The sequence below is a fragment of the Mastomys coucha genome, unplaced genomic scaffold (genome assembly GCF_008632895.1).
Source record: "Mastomys coucha isolate ucsf_1 unplaced genomic scaffold, UCSF_Mcou_1 pScaffold11, whole genome shotgun sequence".
Classification (NCBI taxonomy): domain Eukaryota; kingdom Metazoa; phylum Chordata; class Mammalia; order Rodentia; family Muridae; genus Mastomys; species Mastomys coucha.
Genome location: NW_022196893.1, coordinates 15,628,962 through 15,648,698, shown reverse-complemented (window position 1 = coordinate 15,648,698; position 19,737 = coordinate 15,628,962). Strand labels below are relative to the sequence as shown.

General features: G+C 52.4%; 1 protein-coding gene across 2 annotated transcripts in view; it reads left to right on the top strand.

Moving 5' to 3' along the window:
* Phf21b (PHD finger protein 21B) overlaps nt 1-19,737 on the top strand; it is a 72,874-nt gene that overhangs the window by 46,001 nt on the left and 7,136 nt on the right. For both annotated transcript variants that reach the window (XM_031351583.1, XM_031351576.1), the window contains exons 3-12: nt 4,173-4,265; nt 7,208-7,558; nt 8,906-9,037; nt 12,550-12,601; nt 13,808-13,884; nt 16,038-16,092; nt 17,130-17,152; nt 18,861-19,019; nt 19,355-19,430; nt 19,606-19,709. In XM_031351583.1, the coding sequence (XP_031207443.1) occupies nt 4,173-4,265; nt 7,208-7,558; nt 8,906-9,037; nt 12,550-12,601; nt 13,808-13,884; nt 16,038-16,092; nt 17,130-17,152; nt 18,861-19,019; nt 19,355-19,430; nt 19,606-19,709 (1,122 nt within the window). The remainder of the gene's footprint in view (nt 1-4,172; nt 4,266-7,207; nt 7,559-8,905; nt 9,038-12,549; nt 12,602-13,807; nt 13,885-16,037; nt 16,093-17,129; nt 17,153-18,860; nt 19,020-19,354; nt 19,431-19,605; nt 19,710-19,737) is intronic.

Below are 19,737 nucleotides of genomic sequence, written 5' to 3'. Positions count from 1 at the left end.
TCTAAACTACCATCTGTGTCTCTGGCCCTTGGACCTCCCAACTAGCTTGTAACAGGGATGGGAATTCATCTGGAGGATGTGTTTCTCTGGGGACCCAGACCAGAACAGCCATTGCTGTTGGGCTCTTGTGGAGTCATGGGACTCAGCACCCCGAAGTCATGAGCAGGAATCATGCCACGTGTCCCTGGAAGGCAGCTCAAGGCCGCTCACACAGCAGACCTTCCCCAGCCCTGGCATTCCCTGTCCAGTCTGGACGTTGTGGTGGCTGTTGCTATGGTGACCCCTCTGGCTACTATCAAAAAGCTTTTTGTGTGGTGGCCTTGCCAGTGTGACTTCTGATGTCCCGTGTACCACTCATAGCAACGTAAGCCACCCAGAGTTTGGAGGGAGAATGGAAGAGATCTTTGAGAGTCTGAGGGAGGATCCCACACACAGCGCATTTGGTCAGTCCTCCACCCTCACAGGAACCCTCTTCTCCACCAGAATCAGAATAGAGGGTTTTGTGTATTGTCATTAAGAGTTGCACTGGTTTGGGGCTTGGAGAGGGGCTGCACAGAAGCCATCAGAGGTGGGAAAAATGCAAGAGTGTGTGGTGGGTGGAAAGGGGGCGTTAATGGCCACAGAGACGACAGCCAAGCTGGCCGTATTAGCCACAGCAGTGGGACAGAGGCACGTGAGATGGAAGCCCTTTTCTCCAGAGGGTTCATGCTGGCTTTGGCTTAGCAGACTGCCTCCATCCAAAAGCCCTCTGACCTGCCCTTAGGTTGCAGTGGGGCCCTGATATGCTGTGTTTGTGTTGGGGGCAGACAGGTAGACTTAGAGTTGAGAAGGCAAGGCAGATGCAGCTCTCCAACCAGAGGGTGTGCTTCTTAGCTTTGTGTTGCTGTCATGAGGTACCCAGGATAACTTGTAAGAGGATGGGGTTATCTAGCTCATGGCTCTGGACATTCAGGTCCAAGACGGCTTTGGGCCTCTGAGAGCATTTGGGTCACATGACAGAGCAAAGCGCACACCTTATGGCCAGGAAGCAGAAGCACAAATGGAAGAGGGGAGAGAAAGGGTCTCATAACCATATTAGGTTATGTCCCCAAATCTAAGGACCTCCTGCTGAGCCCCACCTTCTGCAGGTCCACAGCGCGCGCGCGCACACACACACAACTACCCAAGACAACAACACCCAGGGACCCAGCCTTTCACATAGACCTTTCCAAAGGAGGTCACCAGGATGGGCTGACTCCAGGCTGCCCTCTGTCCTGGTATGATGTTTCTCTCTCACACACACTTCCTACTGTTCCCACAACCCAAGGCTGTGTGCAGGGCCCAGCCCACAGAGCCACTCCATTTAGTCTTTGTGGCCCAAGTATCAAGATTCCTTCTGTGTCCATTGGGGACACCAGCAAGAAACACTAAATGACTCCATGTAACGGATGCCACAGCATATCTGTGCTTCCTCATTCATGTCTGCGAAAGCTCCTGAAATAAGTCTCTGTGACACTTGGAAACATTCACCAAAGACAAGTTTTTCCAAAGCCACAGGAGCTTCTGCCCCGAAGACCGAAGGGCCTGCCTGAACCTGCCTCCTGTCCACATGCTGGCTTCTGCTCGCCCTCTCCCAGACAGCCTGTGGGACCCAGCTAATGCAGGAAAGTTATCTTTGACTTTTATGGCCCCTTTCCCCCTATTAAAATGCTCAGAGCTATAAATGTCGTCAGCAGCCGCTCATTTATCTTGACGGAAGTGCGGCTGTAAGTGAGCCGACCTCTGAAGAGACTGCTTCTGTTGTATCGATAAATTCTGATGTGGAGCGGAGAGGTCAGCTCTTCGTAGACAAAATGCCTTCCCGCTTATTAATGAGCGCTTTATGAGGCCGTGAAAGGATGGATGCCTGTGTGAGCTTCCAGACGGAGTAGAGCGCAGCCACGGACCATGCAGCATTAGCAGAGGGCGGGCCATCTGCAAGAGGTGACAGGGATATTCCAAGAGGACTCCCACCAGGCCATGTGATGCTGGCACCTTGTTAGCAAAGTGTTTGCTACTGAAGCATGGAGACTGTGGGCTTAGACTGAGAGCTGTCAGGGCCCCGGTGCTTTAGGCCTCGGTCTCACAGGACAGGACAGAACCTGTCCCCATTGTACTTACAGGCACCTAATATTTAGTATTCTCTGAAGAAGAGACCGGGCACCCCAATTCAGGCAATCGTCACACAGCTGTGAGGTTGGGTGAAGTCAGTCAGGATCTTCTTAAAAAAAAAATTTTTGTTTATATGAGTACAATTTAACTGTCTTCAGACACACCAGAAGAGGGCATCAGATCCCATTACAGATGGTTGTAAGCCACCATGTGGTTGCTGGGAATTGAACTCAGGACCTCTGGAATAGCTCTTAACCACTCTTAACCACTGAGCCATCTCTCCAGCCTGTCAGTCAGGATCTTGATTGAAGCCTCCCGTCCAGTAGGCTCTGTTATGCAAACCTCCCATGGCCTGCAGGACCCCCACCCCCAATACACAGCTGTTTGTGTCACTTGGTAACTTAGATTCAAGCACAGAGTGGAAGCACAGCTGTCCCTGTCATTGTCTCTCTAGAGGCTCTGGGTCTTGGGCAAACCTCAGGCAAACCTTGGCCATCCGTCACTCTCTTGGCTTCCCATCCCTCTTCTCTGGGTGTCAATCACTAAGGTGACAGTCAAAAGCTGCCCCCATCACAGTCAGGAAAGAGGGCTGGAGCAGAAATGACGGCCTTCTGACTAAAGTATGGTGTGTCCGTGCTTACAGGACCGAGGCAGTCAAAGAAACACCCAGAGCTGAGGGATTTACATGGAAATAGTGCACCAAGGTAGAGTCTAAGAGAAGTGGCCCCAGAAATGGATCCTAAGACTCCCAGCATAAAAGCCAGAGCAGCTGGCCAAAGCAAACACATAGTGACTTGGAGAGACACACAGGAGGGGTGCTCTGTCCCTCATGGGCAACCCCAGTCTTATTATAGGCATCCTAACCAGAAGAGAGGTCCTGGGAGGAGCAGGTCCTTGGCTCATTTCCCAAGAGTTTCAGGGCCCAGCCATCACACAGCCACTCATGGGGAGAATCCCACTAGGAAATGGTCACACAGCTGTGAGGTTGGGTGAAGTCAGAATGGAGTAAGGTGTGGACCTTGGCATGGCAGAGTCTGCTGGAACGTGGCAGCTTTCTCCAGACCTCTGGTTCCCAGGAGTCTCCTGGAAGCATGTTAATTGACTGGCCATCCTTGCCTGCCTCCCACCTCCGTGGGTCTGAGCAAGCTTTATCCCAGTTACATCAGCTGGTAGCTGTGCTGGGGAAAGACATCTACGTAGTACAGTGGTGTGGAGCCCACAGTGACGGGCAGACAGTCCTCAGAGCTAGTGTGTGTGTGTGTGTGTGTGTGTGTCTGTGTGGTGTTCATGTGTGTGTGTGTGTGTGTATTCATGTGTGTCAACCTCTGCCCTGGTTTTTGAGACAGTGTCTCTCACTGGGACCCGGAGCTTGCTCATTTGATGGGGCTTGCTGGCTGGGGAGCTGCCTAGACAGTGCTGAGATTATAGGCTTGTGCCACCACACCTGGGTTTTTTGTTTCACTTTTGGTTTTGTTTACACAGGGTCTCTCTGTGTAACTCTGCCAAGGCCTACACCTCACTCCACTGTTTCCTATTAGGATTCTCCCCATGAGTGGCTGAGCAAGGTTGGGCCCTAAAACTCTTGGGAGTGAGCCAAAGACCTTCTTTTCCCAGGTAGATTAGGCTGGCCTTGAACTCTCAGAGATCCTCCTGCCTCTGTATCTTGAATCCTGGGATTAATGACATGTACCACTATGCCTGACACATTCCAGCACTTGGGAAGTGGAGGCAAAGAGATCCAAAGTTCAGAGTCAACCTCAGCTAAGACGAGTTCAAGGCCAGTCAAAAGTATTTCTGCTGTGTGCACGTATAGACGCACATACTTGTACATGTGCATTTTGTCTTGCTGTATAGAAACTTCATTGTAAGAGGGAAACCAGCATACAGTAAGGCCGACTATGTTCTGGGCAGTGTTTTCCTTTTTCTCTCTCTCTCTCTTGTTTCCAGGGGCCTAGGGAGAGCAAGGGTGGATTTTGCCATCTCTGAGACCGTGGTCTCAGGCTGGGTACTGGACTCTGACCATTCCACACTCTGTCTTTCAGGCTTTGGGATCCACCACTGCAGTGCCTGTCACAGGTCCTCAGGTCAGCTCCCTGCAGAGGTTGGCCGGGCAAGGAGCAGCAGTGCTACCTCAGGTAAGCATCTCTCTGTCTCCAGCCCCTCAGGGCTGCCTCTGGGTCCCTCCCCAGGCAGGGCATTCCTTCCTCCATCCCCCACCCCCACCCCAGTCCATTCTTTAGGGAAAACATTTGGTTCAGAGTTTTCACAGTGAGGAATCTGGTTTTTCTAACAGTGAGAAACCGTGAAATCCTTGAGTGGGTCACAGCCAGGAATTTTTGTAAAGCAATCATTCTGGGCAGATCATCAACCAGAGTGGATATTGCTGGGCAAACTGCCTCTCAGCGCTTTTCTGCGCTGGTCACACTTGGTGTATATCTTGAGGTTGAGTCAGAGGGTTTGAGGAACTCTACACTAATACCTTTCATGGTACGTGGTACAGGTGCAGGGTGCAGGCCCTTAGTGCCAGCCTAGATTCCATATCCTGGGTAAGTCACCCAGCCCCCTTATCTCTTGGATGGAAGGCTCCCATCAGAGGGCAGATGGCTCTCTGCTGTGTCTTTTGGCCTTGATGATCACAGGGAGAACTTAAACATGCACCCAGGATGTAGCAGGCACCTAGATGCCTGGGAATTATTGCCTAGCACCTTGACTATCAATGGCTTAGCTTTAGTGAGCTCCTGCTATATGTACCATACCTGCATAGGGGCCACTGGATGTAGAGATGAGGAGAGCACCTGTCTGTCTTGGAGCTACAAGGCTGAACAGATGCCTCTAGCTCAAGGATGAAGGCAAGTAGCTGTCCTGGACCCTTGTCTGTGAGCCAGTGCAACCTCCATGTACCTACCTGTTCCAAAGAGGGTCAGAGTCTCTAGGATCTGTCAAGGAGGCATGAATGGCTGCTGGGAGCTCTGAGATGGCTCGTCCAATGCTGATATCCACAAGGGTCTCCTGAGGTGGGGATATTGCAGTCCAAATATGGGGATGAGCCCTAGGAGGAAGGTGCAGAATAAGTAACCAAGGCAGAGGTCCTGGGAAGGCCAGAGTTTTCCCCCTGAGGGAGAGGTGAGAGCAGACAGAGAGCTACAGCTGATGGGGACCCCGGCTTCAGATCGGAGGCCACATTATTGTCCTTGTCTGTTGGTAGTGGACAGTTCACATGGCTTTTCAGCAAGGGAGGGGCGTGGCTGAGGTCTATGCTGTTTTCTCTGTGGCTGTTGCTCCCTAGACAGCCCGCCTTTGTTCTCCATTTCCCAGCAATCTGTGCTGCTCCCATCTCCACAGAAGTAAGACAGACAACTGACCGGCACTGGTCCCCGTGCTCACTCCTCACTCCCTCTGCTCTGCCTGCCCAGCCTCCTCCTCTTGCTTTGCAGCTCCTGGGCTTCTTGCCTCTCATTCAGCCCTTGCTGTCACCTCACCCAAATCCTCTGCCCCTGCCCCGGGTTCGCTTGCTCTCAGGTGGTCATTATGGCTGAGAGGGGCCCAGCACACACCTGGGCCCATCCTGCTGGCCTAGGAAGCTCACAGAGCTGGAAGCAGATCTTGAGAAAGGAACGTGGCAAGCTGAGGCTGTCCCATGGGGTTCTGCTGACCAGGGACTCCATATGACTGTGGGAAACGTCAAAGGTTCTGAGGTTCTCACCTATTTCCTCGGGGTGGAGAGCTGTGTTTGAGCATGGCTAAGCCGTCCTCAGTGTCTACCATGTACCTCACGGCTATTCGCCATGTTTGGTCTAAGTTAGGGAATGTCATCTGGCCAGCATTACAGGGTGGGTAGCCAGGGGGGAGCCAGCAGCAGCATCTTCCCAGCATCCCTAAGAAGTTATCTGCCCTGACTGGTCCTCCTCGGAGGCAGAGAACAGCCCCTCCCAAGCACTAGCCATCCGCAGTTGAGGGATGACAGGGCTAAAACCCTCTCCTCATCCCTCACCAGTGTGTGTGGTACTGTGCCTAGTGTCTGGGGATCAGTCCTGATACCTAACAACGACAAGGCAGCAGGCTCACCTAAGCCAGGCTGGATACCTTGCCCAGATATGGCATGACTCCCAAGGTGGGGAGAGCTGGTTTGGTTTGCTCAGGGCCCACTAGAGCAAGGGATAGTAAAGCCTGTGAATCAAGGGCTGACGTGTGTGTCAGGCTATGAAAGATCTCATGGACACGATGCCGGCTGACTGCTGCACACTAAGGTCTTGGTGACTTTCCCAAGAGCCAGGGTCCAGCAGGGTCTCCACTAGGGTAGAGCAAGGGAGAGCAGAAAGGCCAACACACAGCTTCAGCAGTCCTGGCTCAGGTCCCTCTGCCCTAATGACAATGACACCTGTTGTACCACGGTTCTCCGAAGGTAAGCCTCTCTTGGCTTTGCCTCAGTTTCCCTTCATAGAGGCTGGAGACAGCCAGCTATGCATCATGTCACCCCCAGTGCACAGGTTAAGACATTAAGCAGTGCCTCCAAGACCACCTATATTCCCTGAGATCCAGGATTGGCCGCAGAAGCCGACTGGAGTCATGGTCTCCACTGTGTGGTGACTGCCTGCAGCCCCTGTTTCACCTCCATGTGTGTGAGCTCTTTAGAGTGATTGGCGCCCGTGGCCCAAGATCTAGCCTGTGTTTGTCACTCCGTGGCTCACCTAGTCCTGCTCAAGGGCAGCGCTCTCAGCGCCCGTGACACAGGCTTCGTGTGTGGACTTGGTGTGATCTCCCTCTTGGTTTGCTCTCCTTTGAGCCAGAAGGGGCTGCAGCCTGGAGCAGCTTCATCTGAGCCCGAGGATGAACGGGTGGGTAGAGGGTCAGTAAGTCAGTGTACAGCCAACAGAGAGAGAGATGGTGGTTGGAGTAGCCTGAGCCTTGGGGGTCAAGGTCATGACTGCTAGGGGACCCAGAGCAGAGCCAGAGAGGTTGCTGTCCTTTCCCCTTAATGTAGGACTCATCCTGTCTGCTTGAAACTTACCCCACTACTGTGCCTTCATCAGGAGCTCGTGTCTGTCTGTCTGACCACACACTGGTCCCTTCCTCCCAGGTTAGGCCAAAGACTCTGATTCCAGACAGCCTCCCTGTCACCCCGGGCAGGGACCGGCCACCCAAGCAGCCCCCAACATTCCAAAAGGCCACTGTGGTCAGCATCAAGAACCCCAGCCCAGCCCTCCCCACTGCCAACAACACCGTCAACCATGTGCCAACACCCAGCAGCCAGACCCAGGCCCTCACCGAGCCCACCGCCATCACCTCACCCCTGAGCAGTGCCGGGGTGGCCTATGCCATCATCTCCACCTCCCCCAGCAATGCTGCCACCATCACCCCCAGCACCACCGTGCCCGTGGCCGGCGACGGCATCAAAGTGCAGCCCCTCCTCATCAGTGCTGACAAAAAGGTGAGTGTCCGCCCAGAAGCCCTGAGAGGATGTGTTGTGTGTGGAGGCTCAGAGGCCATTGTCCAGTGGGGGCTGAGGCTTAGGCAGAGGGGTAGCTGGGTGGTGGGGTAGTCACATGACCAAAGAACGAAGGGGCAAGACCCAGGTGAGTGTGTGGAGGGATTGTGAACCAACAGTCAGCAGGATGGACTAGTGAGAATGAGTAGAAAGTGTGAGCAGCTGAGTGTGTAAACGGAGCTTGAGCATGCAATCTGCGGGAATGAAGAGAGGCAAATGAATGAATGTTAGCATGAGTGAGTAGTGATCAACTGAGTGAATCTGTGAGTGGATGAGTGAATGAACGAGTAAGAGAATTGCTATTCATTAATATGGGGATAATGAACTGCTAATGTGTTGCTGAATTGGGTAGCTGCAAGGGAGTCTAGTACTAATGCTTCATCTCTGCTGGTAGAGTCAGGTGGTCAAGAGCTCTTTATTATGCTCCAGTTGCCTGGATGGGAAAAACAAAAAACAAAACAAAACAAAAACAAGAACAAAAAAACCTCCTTGATTCCTTGTGAGGAATTTAGTTTAGTTTAGTTTAGTTTTTTGGTTTTTTTTGGGGGGGGGGTTGTTTTTGGTTTTTGGTTTTTCGAGACAGGGTTTCTCTGTATAGCCCTGGCTGTCCTAGAACTCACTCTGTAGACTAGGCTGGCCTTGAACTCAGAAATCCGCCTGCCTCTGCCTCCCAAGTGCTGGGATTAAAGGAGGAATTTAGTTTTAATGCTAAAACTAAAATCATCCCCCATGTCCTCTAGAGCTCTCTGAAGATTGCCCTGTTTGCGGCCTTTGGGGAAACATGGTAGCATCTGTTCTCCCTTTAAAAAATCCTTCCCTTGGTTTCCCTCTGCCAGACCACTCTCTTGCCGACATCTTTCCCTTTCCCCAGGCAACCCCAATCATCCTTGTCACTCTGCCTCCCAATCTGATCTTCTCAGGCAAGTGAGTGACTGTTCTATAGCTGGCCATGCCTGCATTTGAGCAGAGAGTAAAGAGTTAGCGCCCCCTGGAGGCTGGCATGGCCAAGGTTTTGCCAGTGCGTTCCCTGAGGCTGAGGTACAGAATAGCCTCTCTGAAGCCACAAAGCCTCAGAGGATTTGCACCCAGGCCTCCTTCCTTTGTAACCCTGGCCATCTCTCACATAGAGGCTCTTGTAGGGGGTGGGGGGTGGGGCAGTTATTGGGAAACAAGGCCCTGGACACAGCAGTTACCTGGTTCCTCTGTGACACACCTTTCGGGACCTACCTGACTCCTAGCTACTCCCTGCTCCTCCCTCCCTGGACCTCTCATCTTCCCTGTGTCTTCCAGGTCATCATCATTCAGCCACAAGTGAAGACACAGCCGGAGAGTTCAGCAGAGCCCGAGCCACCCACGGAGGAGCCGTCTCAGGGAGCTCAGGCCACCAAGGAAGATCAGTCCCCCAGCAAGGAGAATCCTGAGGTAGTGGGCAGATGTGGTCTTTGCCCTGGGAAGTTTCCTTCTGAGGACAGAGACCGATGAGCCTACCGAGGCTGCCAGATGGGGGTTAAGAAACTCCCAGTGAGCTGTGAGCTGCAAGCTACAGGGGAAGAGACAGAGGGAGATTACTTGGGGGCGGGGGGTGAACAGGGGATGTGCATTGTGTATCCATGGGGGGAGGGAAGGGCGTGTGTGTGTGTGTGTGTGTGTGTGTGTGTGTGTGTGTGTGTGTTTGCATAGGAGGGGTATAATGGACAGAGGTCAAAGGAATGTAGGAGACTAGAGGCAGGGGGATTGGCAGGGCAGATTGAGGGTACTGTGTGGTCAGTGGCACAAAGTGGGAAAGACTGGGCACTCCCAGAGAGGTCAGCTGGGCTCTGGACAGCACATAGATTAAGAGTAGAGGGTTGGCCCTGAACAGACAGATGGCAGAAGGCTTAAAAGCAGGCAGCCATTGGGGGGGATAATGGGAGCCTTGGAGTATCTGGGCAAGAGAGTGATTCCATTATTGCTCTTGCACGTATTCAGTAGGCCTTGGGGGTGGGGAGCTAAAGAGGTAGAGAAATTGGTAGAGGGTTTGCCTAGCATGCACAAAGCCCTGGGGTTGCCCCAAATCCACAGCACTGCATAAACTTGGTGCGATACTGCCTACCTCTAATGCTAGCACAGGGGTTGGAGGCAGGAGGATTCATTCAAGGTTATCCTTAGCTGCATAGAGCGTTCGAATCTAGCCTGGGTTACATGAGACCCTGCCCAGCACACCCCCAACTAAAGAAATAAATAAACACCAGCACTGGATTGCCTGGAATGTAAAGCTGCTGTGTGGGCCACTTCTCTGTGACCCCAGCCTCTGCATCCTATTGGTTTCAGCCAGAAGCAATGTCTGTACCCCACACATTTACATGGTAGGGCCCTGGCTGGCTTGCTGCCTGCAGCACTCTCCCACACCTGTGTATCCTGCTTTGAGGTGTTCTGTATTCTCCACATTCAGGAAGTTTCTTTGAGTGACATCGCCTTGTTCTCCGAGAGTACATCTTAGTCAATTATTGTGCATTTTTACAATTAGTATAATTATATCCAACTGCGTAATTAGTGTAAATACCCGTAATGGCTTAAACAGAACAGTCAAAACACATCCTGGTGTAGGAACCCTTGTTGAAGTTTGAGAGTTGGGCGGCACAAGCCTGCTGCAAGAGGAGCCTGCTGTAAGAGGCTGTGCGCCAATCCCAGGACACCTAGCAGGACCCCCCCGACACACACACACACAAACACACACACACACACTCAAGTACCTCTCTGACCCAAGTGGAGTCCCAGGCCATTGCAGGACATGGGTTTTAGTTTTTGTATGGTACTTGGGATAAAATCACATGCCACCTCTGAGCTGTTATATGGCTCCAACCTTCTTTAACTTTTGACACTGGGTCTCACTAAATTGCTAAGACTGGACTCAAACTCTCTCTGTAGTCCAGGCAGGCCTTTGACTGACTTTATTTCTGCCCCATCCTCCCTAGCAGCAGGATTACGGGCCTGTGGTATGAAGCTAGGCACGGACATCCGTTTTTGTAAAGGAACATGAACAGCTGGTGATGAGGCCTGCAGATCTGACCAGCCTGCCAGAGAGCGTTGGGACAGCCCAGGAGACGTAGCAGCAGGGACTTCGGGTGGCCAGCAACTCAGAGCGATACCTGGACACTTTGAGGAGGGGGAGAGAACTTCAGTGGCAGTTGTAAGGGATGTGGGCACAGGATGGTGGGTACATAGCCTATGCTCACTATAGGGGATGCCCTGCATGGTTGAATGTGTCTTAACAGCAAGCAACCTGTGTGTCCAAAACTGCAGGGAACCTGTGTGTACACAGGTCAGTAGTCGTTGTCTCCACCAGAACCAGAGCATGCCCTGGTGGCAGAGCTGGGAACTGAAGATGCCACCTCCACTGTCAGCTGAGTTGGGACAGGGTGGGCTACAACCAAGCTTCCCAGGATGGTGCTGCAGTGGCTGGCCACTGTGCAGGAGTCAGAACACTGCTGCAGAGGCCGGCCACTGTTCCAGGGGCTGCCTCTGACTTCCTCGCTCACAGGTCCCAAACTTTCTTTCTTTTTTTTTTTAAATGTATTTATTTATTATATATAAGTACACTGTAGCTGTCTTCAGACACACCAGAAGAGGGCATCAGATCTTATTACAGATTGTGTTGTGAGCCATCATGTGGTTGCTGGAATTTGAACTCAGGACCTCTGGAAGAGCAGTCAGTGCTCTTAACAGCTGAGCCGTCTCTCCAGCTCCGGTCCCAAACTTTCTGCAAAAAAAAGGTTATAAGTGTAAGAAGTCCTTATTATTTGACTCCCATGAGGCTATTAGCAAGTCCTTACACTTCTAAGACATTCTAGAAAGCCAGTAGAGCTGGGTGGGGCCTGCGTTACCGCTCTTGTTCTCTTCCTTACTGTGGCTGCCAGGGAGCTCCCAGCTCAGTCTGCCACCCAACATGGCAACTGTTTTCAGCCCTCTGTGTCCTCCGGTTTTTGTCCACAGACCCAGCCAACCTCGAGTCAAAAATATTAAAAGAGAGACAAGAGGGAGAAAAAGAGTCTAGAGAGTTGGAAAGGCGGGGCTTGGGTTTGCTGCCTGCCGAGCACAGCATAATCCTGTCATTGAAGTATGGCCATGTCCTGCTATGATGCTGTCAGTCTCAGAGATCCTCTGTCACCCTCGGGCACGCCCTGTGCCTCCTTCTGTGCTGGGTAGTCAGGCCAGGGTGGTTACTTACATCTGGACTGAAGGGACACAGACATGGCTCCTGTCGTCATTCCCTAGACAACATCGTAAAACAATGATTTATAAGTGGTTTCGGTGACATTAGGGATTACAAGCCATATAGAGGACATGTATAGGATTCCTGTGGACACTGCTGTTTTGTATAACGGACTCAGCATGGATTCTGGCTTCCACGAAGGCCAGGATAGTGTGCACCTGGCTGGGCTCCATTTTCTATGTTGCCGTTGCTCCTCCTTCTCTTCTTGTTTACTCAGGCGTCTGTGTGCTGAACATGCACACTGCACACTCCAAGGTCAGAATGCCTCAGCAAGTGGTGCCCATCTGTCTATCTGTGCTTCCTGTGCTTGAGGCCAGAGCCTCCTGAAGGCCAGCTCACCCAGCTCATTCCTCAAGTGCACCTGAATATCAGCTGCCCAGGGTTGAAACCATCTTGCCAGCCCCATGCTGTTGGTTTTTTAAAGTGTATTTGAAGATTGTGTTTGTCCAGTCTCATCACAGGCCCCTTGTTACTCCCAGGAGCCCCCTATAGCGACCATGGACAGTCTCTGGGTATCAGAGTTTCCCAAGTTCCCTGGAAACAAGATGAGCGTCTGGAGTAGTGGTTTCATGTTTGGGTACCCCCCCAGGGTATAACCCTCCGGCTCAGACTAGTTCATGGCTGACCAAGATGAGGGTCAATGGCTGTGTTAACTTAGTCTTTCTATCTCTTTTCTTCACAGAAAATCGCCTTCATGGTAGCTCTAGGCCTGGTCACAACAGAACACCTAGAAGGTAAAGATGGGGAGAGTTTGGCGGGTAGGGCTTTGTGGGGCCCCAGACAGGATCAGCAGTCTTTAGGGTACCTCTGGTCATGGTTGTCCCCTATCCAGATGTGAGGCTCCTAGGAACCCAGCCCCAGGTAACAGGGACACAGTCATTCAAGACAAGCCAGAGAAATGTTCTGTTTTCCATATCCCATGACTGCACATTGCACTGTCACAGTCTTGTGGAGGAATCTGCCTCCACCCTAGAGGCCGCACAGCGAAGTAACAGAGGCTGTTGTTCAATCTTACTGTTCACTAGTCCATAAGAGCTGTTTCTTTACTTCCTTGGTGTTCAGTCCGCTCTGCACATTTTCTCATCTCTGACATAAGGAAAGCCATATTCTTATGCTTGTTGGGTTGTCAGGGGAGTAAAAGAATAGTTCTTTTCCTAATATGCAATTGGCCCTCGCTTTGAAAACCTCTCTCCATGATCTGAGATCCCACCATACTTATTTGGACCCTGTGGTGCCACCCGGGAAGAACACAGAGTGACCCTGGCAATGGTCAGAAGGAAGCTGACAGAAGTAAGGAATGAACTCCACAGCCAGCTCTATGGCGGAGGCAGAGCAAGTTGCAATGTGCAAAAGAGAGGAGAGGGGAAGGAGGCAGGTCAGAGTGCACAGGCTCAGCATAAAGCTCTGCCCAGCTCAGCAGAACCAACACCCCCCTTGGCTGCCGCCATCCAGGGGACCCGAGACACAGAGAGGGGTTTGTCTCAGTCACTCTACCACTGCAATGAAGAGACACCATGACCAAGGCAACTCAAGTTTCAGTCAGTCTGTTATCCTCTTGGCAATAGGCAGACACGGTGCTAGAGAGGTAGCTGAGAGCTAAGTCCTGATCTGCAAGCAGAGAGAGAAAGAGCCAGGGCCTGGCATGGGCTTTTAAAACCTCAAACCCACGCAGAGTAATACACTTCCTTCAACAAAGCCACACCTCCTAATCCTTCTAATCCTTTCAAACAGTTCTGCTTCCTGTTTGATTAAGCATTCAAATTTATGATCGATCCTATGGAGGCCATAACATGGGGCCTTATGCTGAGGAGTGTGTCCCTGTTTCTTCATCCCCCTCTCTGACACTCATCCCAAAGCCACCAGAGCCATGCTATAAGCAGTTCCTAGAGGCTCTGACTGGCTGGACAAGGAGCCGGTGACTGCTGTGTCTGCCTTTCCAGAGATCCAGAGCAAGCGGCAGGAGCGGAAGAGGAGGAGCACAGCCAACCCCGCCTACAGCGGCTTCTTGGAGACGGAGGTGGGACTCTTGACTGCTGCCGCGTGGGTTGGGAGGAGCCCCTCCCCCTGCCGCGATGCTTAATTGATGGACTCGGAAGAGTCTCTGAACACTCCACCCTACCCCACCCCCTGCTCTCTTTTCTTGACTTCTTGCCCATCCTTTCTAGCCGGAAGCATTCCATTGAAACAAGATGGTGAACTCTCACTAAGTGTACATACCTGTAACACAGTAGTCAGGGAGCTGAGACAGGAGTTTGAGTTCCAGCCGAGCCTGGTTTACATAGTAAGACCTTGTCCCAAACCACAAGCTGTCTGCTGGAGTCCTTTCAAAGACCACACCTACGGGGCACAGGTAGAACTCAGTTCCTCATAAGAATATTGAAAAGGCTCTCAGAGCCTACTGTGGCTTGCCCTTCACCTGGGAGGCTCCTGGGAGGTTTCTTTGCTCTGAAAGACTGTAACATCTCAGGCCTGTGCTCTCTCAGCCTCTGGGGGCAGCTGGAGGGCAGCAAGCAGAGACCCAGTCCTAGGTCCTCTAGAAGACTGCTAAGTCCTCCTAACTGCTGAGCTGGCTCTCCAGGCCCATTTCCCTTCTCTAGGATGTGGGTCCCAAATCATTGTCTTATGAACTTGAATTTAGCTGGGAAGGGGCAGAGAGCAATGTCCAGCTCTAGTTCTGCGGTGCCCTGTCCTGGGAGTAAAGTGGCTCTCTCTAATCTCTGTTCACCATCTGTTCCTTGCTCTGTCTAGCCCTTCCCTGATTCTGCTCCTAGAAGGGACTCACTCTTGGACACACCCCATCCTCTGCTCCTGGGTCTAGCGAGCGATCCCTGACCCTACACGTAGGAACCTTCCACATGAATAGCAATGGCTGAGGGTGTAGCTCATGTGGTGGAGTGCTTGCCTGGTATCCATGAAGCCCCGAGTTCAAGTGTGAGCACTACATAAACCAGACATGGTGGCACATGCCTGTAAGCCCAGCATTTGGCAGGTGGGGGAAATCAGTTGCTCAGGGTCATCCTTGGTTACACAGAGAGTTCAAGGCTAGTCTGGGCTACATGAAACTCTGGCTTATAAATAAATGAAGGAAGAACTTCACATTGTCTTTAGCCTCCAACCAAGAACATGCATTCTGTCACAAGAGCTTCAGCCCAGTGGTTATTATGTTAAGAAACTGACTCCAGCCAGTCGGTGATGGCGCACGCCTTTAATCCCAGCACTTGGGAGGCAGAGGCAGGTGGATTTCTGCGTTCGAGGCCAGCCTGGTCTACAGAGTGAGTTCCAGGACAGCCAGGGCTAGACAGAGAAACCCTGTCTGGAAAAAAAAGAAAGAAAGAAGAAAGGAAGGGAGGGAGGGAGGAAGGAAGGAAGGAAGGAAGGAGGAAAGGAAGAAAGGGAGGAAGAAAGAAAGAAAGAAAGAAAGAAAGAAAGAAAGAAAGAAAGAAAGAAAGAAAGAAAGAAAGTGACTCCAGCACTCTGGGCATAGAGCCTACTCAGTGAGTTCTAGATCTGCAGCCAGAGCCAAGCGATGTCCTTAGGCGCTCAGTCAGCTCAAAACCCTGTGACCCTTGAACCTTAGACAAACATGCAAGCCAAGAGCCACCCTTTGCAGGTCCCTTCCTTGCCCTTGAATGCACTTTGGCTCCATCGAGAGAGAACACTTTAGAGCTAAATCTAGAACAATCTTTCTGCAATAGCCAGAAACCCCTTGGAACCATCAAGGTCTTGGGAATGTGGCCTGTGAGATCACTAAAACTAAGGTGTCTGCTCTCCTGGGGCTCAGGGAAGCCTCTGAAACTGTGAGGCTTGGGCCCCGTGCCAGGAGGTGAAATTTGAGAGGGTCCAGATGCCTCCATTTCCCTACTTGACTGTAAAACCAGAGAAAGATTGGAGGGCTGGTGGGAGGGCAGGGCTGGCTTTGTCTATAACCTATCATGCTTGGGACTTTACTGCCCAGGACAACTCGGGACCGAGAGTTCCTGGGCCTCAGCGGAACCCAGCCTTTGTAGACGTCCCCTCTGCCCCTGGGTCCTTGGCATCTGTTTTTTCCCCATGTCTCCTGCACAGAGCTGAAGCTGATGTTGGAGCTGTCCTAGGAGAGGCCTGGGTGGGGCATTGTAGTGAAAGAAGGGCACATACGAGTGATTCTTAGGTTCTGCTTTGTCCTTACAGAGGAAGCGGCTGGCCTCCAGTTATCTCCACAACCCCTTGTTCCTCACAGCACGAGGTAAGTGCCAGCTAGAGCTGCGGCTTCCATAGACCCATAACGCTCCCTAAGCCTGGGGCTTCCTCTGTTCTCCAGGAACTCCATGTAGCTTCTGCTCTCAGGGATCCTGGGGAATGAGGAGAGCTGCTGGGACAGGCTCCATCCCATCAGATACAGAAATGGCGCTAGGAACACACTGCCTATTCGAGTCACATAGGTTCCTGCTGTGCGTTAGTGTCCAGATCTGAGAACCAGGCCGAAGGCCACTGTGGTAGAACAGTCCACCAAAGTGAGCCAACAGGGCATGAGGACGTGTGTAGAGGATGCCCCTGCTTCCCAACCTTGCCTTCCCTCCTATACTGGCTCTGAGCAGTTGGGCAATGTCAGCTAGTCTAGAAGTACTGGGTGCTGGGCCCAACTCTGATAGGCAGGGATATACATCCCAGCTTTCAGTAGGGCTCTTTCTCCTGTGCCAACCGTCCTCCTTGGCTGGGAGCCTCTTGTGCACTGCTCCCCCCAACCCCTCCACACACACCTGCTTCTCTGGATTCTGTGTAGCTAGTCACTCCCTAGCCCTTAGACTGCTCATCCGTGCAATGGGCCTGCTCTAAGTTGGTGACAGTTCCTCCCCCAGGAACAGCATCACTGAAGATGGTTTGACTAAGAACCTAGAAGAAAAGCTATTTGTGGTTCTTCCTGTGTGTAGTTTGGGTTCACAGCCTAAAATGCAAAGGGTCCACAGCCAAAAGGAGCTAGAAACAGGTTACTCCGAGGGATCCTCTGAATTCTAGTTTTGTCTCTGAGGCACCTCACTGTGCCACCCATGATCCTTGTGACTTCAGATGCCTGTTCCCAGGTAGGTCCTGACCAGGACCAAGGCAGAGACTCTTCCCCCATCATAGGGTGGTTCTGAGAACTCGGGTGTCATTGGGCCTCGTGATATTCCCATCATGCTCTAGGGCAAGGACTCTGCCACACTAAGCCTGGGGGACCCCAGCCATGATCCATGCTCCTCTCACCCCCACTAACATCTTCTCCACCCTTCCTCCCTGTGCTAGCCAATGAGGACCCCTGCTGGAAGGTACGTGACCCCCATCTTCACATGAAGGGTGTGGGACATCTGTCATTGCTTTAGTACTGACATCTGTCACTCCCTTGGTACTCAGAGCTCGCACACCAACAAGCCTGCGTGTCAGGCTGAACACTGCATTGCTGCAGAGAACTGCCTCCTGCCTGGTCCTGAGGGTGCATGGGACTCTGCTCTACCCTGGTCCTGAGGTTGTTCACACTGTACCACCTGATCTTTACTCTGCCTTTGCCTGGCTTCTCTATGTGACCCAGGACAGAGCTGGCCATCTTTGGTTCTCTGTTGCCCACCCCATGGGCTCATTCCCAGCATTTCACTCCATAGGCTCACCGTGATCCTATGACACTATCCACCCACAAAGCCCACATCCCAGTTCCCTGAAGCAGAAGCTGGTCAGGACCTGGATCCTGTGCCTAGCCTCTCTCTCACCTATCTCTTTTCATTTACTTTATTTATGCTGTGTGTGATTAAGTACATATGTGTCTGTGTGTAGGCACGTGTGCACCGTCATGCAAGTGTAGAGGTCAGAGGACAACTTTCCAGGCTCTGGTCTCTCCTCTCATTGCGTGAATCATAGGGACGGAACTCAGCCTCGGCACCAGGTGCCTTTGTGCCCTGAACTATCTTTATGCCCTAACAATAGCCCTTCCCTGATTTCTAATCTAATCTCAAATGAACCTCAGCCTACATGTCCACATGCCCAGGAGGCTGCTTGCCTGCTTTGGATGGCCACATTGCTTTCCAAGGGCATCCTGTAGTGGTAAAAACGGGTACCCTTGGGCCTGGAAATTTATTGAAACTACCAGTACCCAGACTGCCCAGACAAGGGACACAGGCGGTGGAAGATTCCCCCTTTTCCTTTTCCCTAGTCCTGGAGGGACCTTGGCTTTGAGGCAGGAGTCTTGCCTCCATCTGCCATTCCCACTCCCTATGCAACCCTGGGCAAGTTCTTCATCCTTCCTGAGTCCTTGTACTGGATAGGGGACATAGATGGGAAGACTTAGAGGCCTCCTTTGGGGACACCTCTGGTGTCAAGACACTTGTGATAAGGGCCGTCCCTTCCCATCTTTTGGGCGCTGGAGTGCAAAAGTCTGCTGATAGCCTTGCAGTGACAAGAGCCCTTATGGGTGGCTGGACAGGTGCTGCAGGCCATCAGCAGAGCTCTCCTTGGTGCAGCCTGCTGATGGGCTAAGTAAGGAGCACAGTCCCTAAGCTTGTGCTGAAGCCCCTGGGAGGAACAGAAAGGGCTCTATCCCTTACCGCACTGCTGGGCACATGGTTGAGTAAGGTCCGCTTGGTGTGCTCTGTCCTGTTCTATCCAGTGTCCAAAGGACAGATGTCCTTATCCCATCATGGATGTGGAAGCAGGTGTGTATCTCCCAAGTGACTTGGTCCCTGCTAGATGGGTACGCAGTAGAGGGGACTAAAGGTGTAGCTTGCGTCTGGCCACACCCTCTCCCTCAGGCGGGGTAACGTGAAGATGTGTCCCTGCTGTGCCCTACCATGTGGGAGGAGACTCCTGTGCTCAGTGCCCAGTCAGGGTGTGCTGGAGTGCTCTGGAACCCTACCCATCAGGACACACACCTCCTGCCAATGCCCAACATGCCTTCACACTATCACCCTGAGGAAGAGTCTCTCCTTCCTGCGCCCTCAAGCTGCCCAGACCTGGCTGAACCACTTGGCACCCTCCCTTCTCTTGCAGGGTGAAATCACTCATGATGAATTCTGTGCTGCCTGCAAACGAGGAGCCAGTCTGCAGCCCTGTGGGACCTGTTCAGGGGCCTACCACCTCAGCTGCCTGGACCCACCCCTTAAGACGGCACCCAAGGGCGTGTGGGTCTGCCCCAAGTGCCAGCGGAAGGTGTGGGCAGAAGGGCTCACACCTCTGCCCTGCACATTTGAGACAGTGTTCTGGGTGATCCCCAGCATGGGTGGAGTAAGGGGTGTGTAAGGGAGTACGAGGGGTCTTGGGCACTCATCCCTGGCTTCTGCAAGGGAGAGAGACCCAAAAGGAAGTGTCTCGCTGGGCAGTGAACCAGGCTGATGGATAATGGCTATGGTCCCCTGGTCACAATTGGGAATGTGTGGCTTCCCTGTGGGAATCTGAGAGCATGTCTTCCTGGGGGTACATAAGTGGGATAGTCTCAGAAAGTTCTAGAATCTCTGTTCTTTCTTATCACCCCATCTACCCCATAGGCCTTAAAGAAAGACGAGGGTGTGCCCTGGACTGGGATGCTGGCCATTGTACATTCCTATGTCACCCACAAGACAGGTAAGGTGTCCCTGGGAGTAGGAAAGGGCCCCTGCATTTACATAGGACCTTGGGGGTTCTGGGTGGGTCCAGCTTCTTCTGGACCAGGGTACTGATACAAAAAGGTGACCCAGACTGGTCCCTAGCAGAACATTTCCAGTACAACGGCTCAGCGGGTCTGGCCTCTCTCTCCCAGTGAAAGAAGAGGAGAAGCAGAAGCTGTTGCAGCGTGGCAGTGAACTGCAGTCTGAGCACCAGCAGCTAGAGGAGCGGGACCGGCAGCTGGCCTCAGCTGTGAAGGTGAGCACAGGTGTGGGTGGGGGGGGGG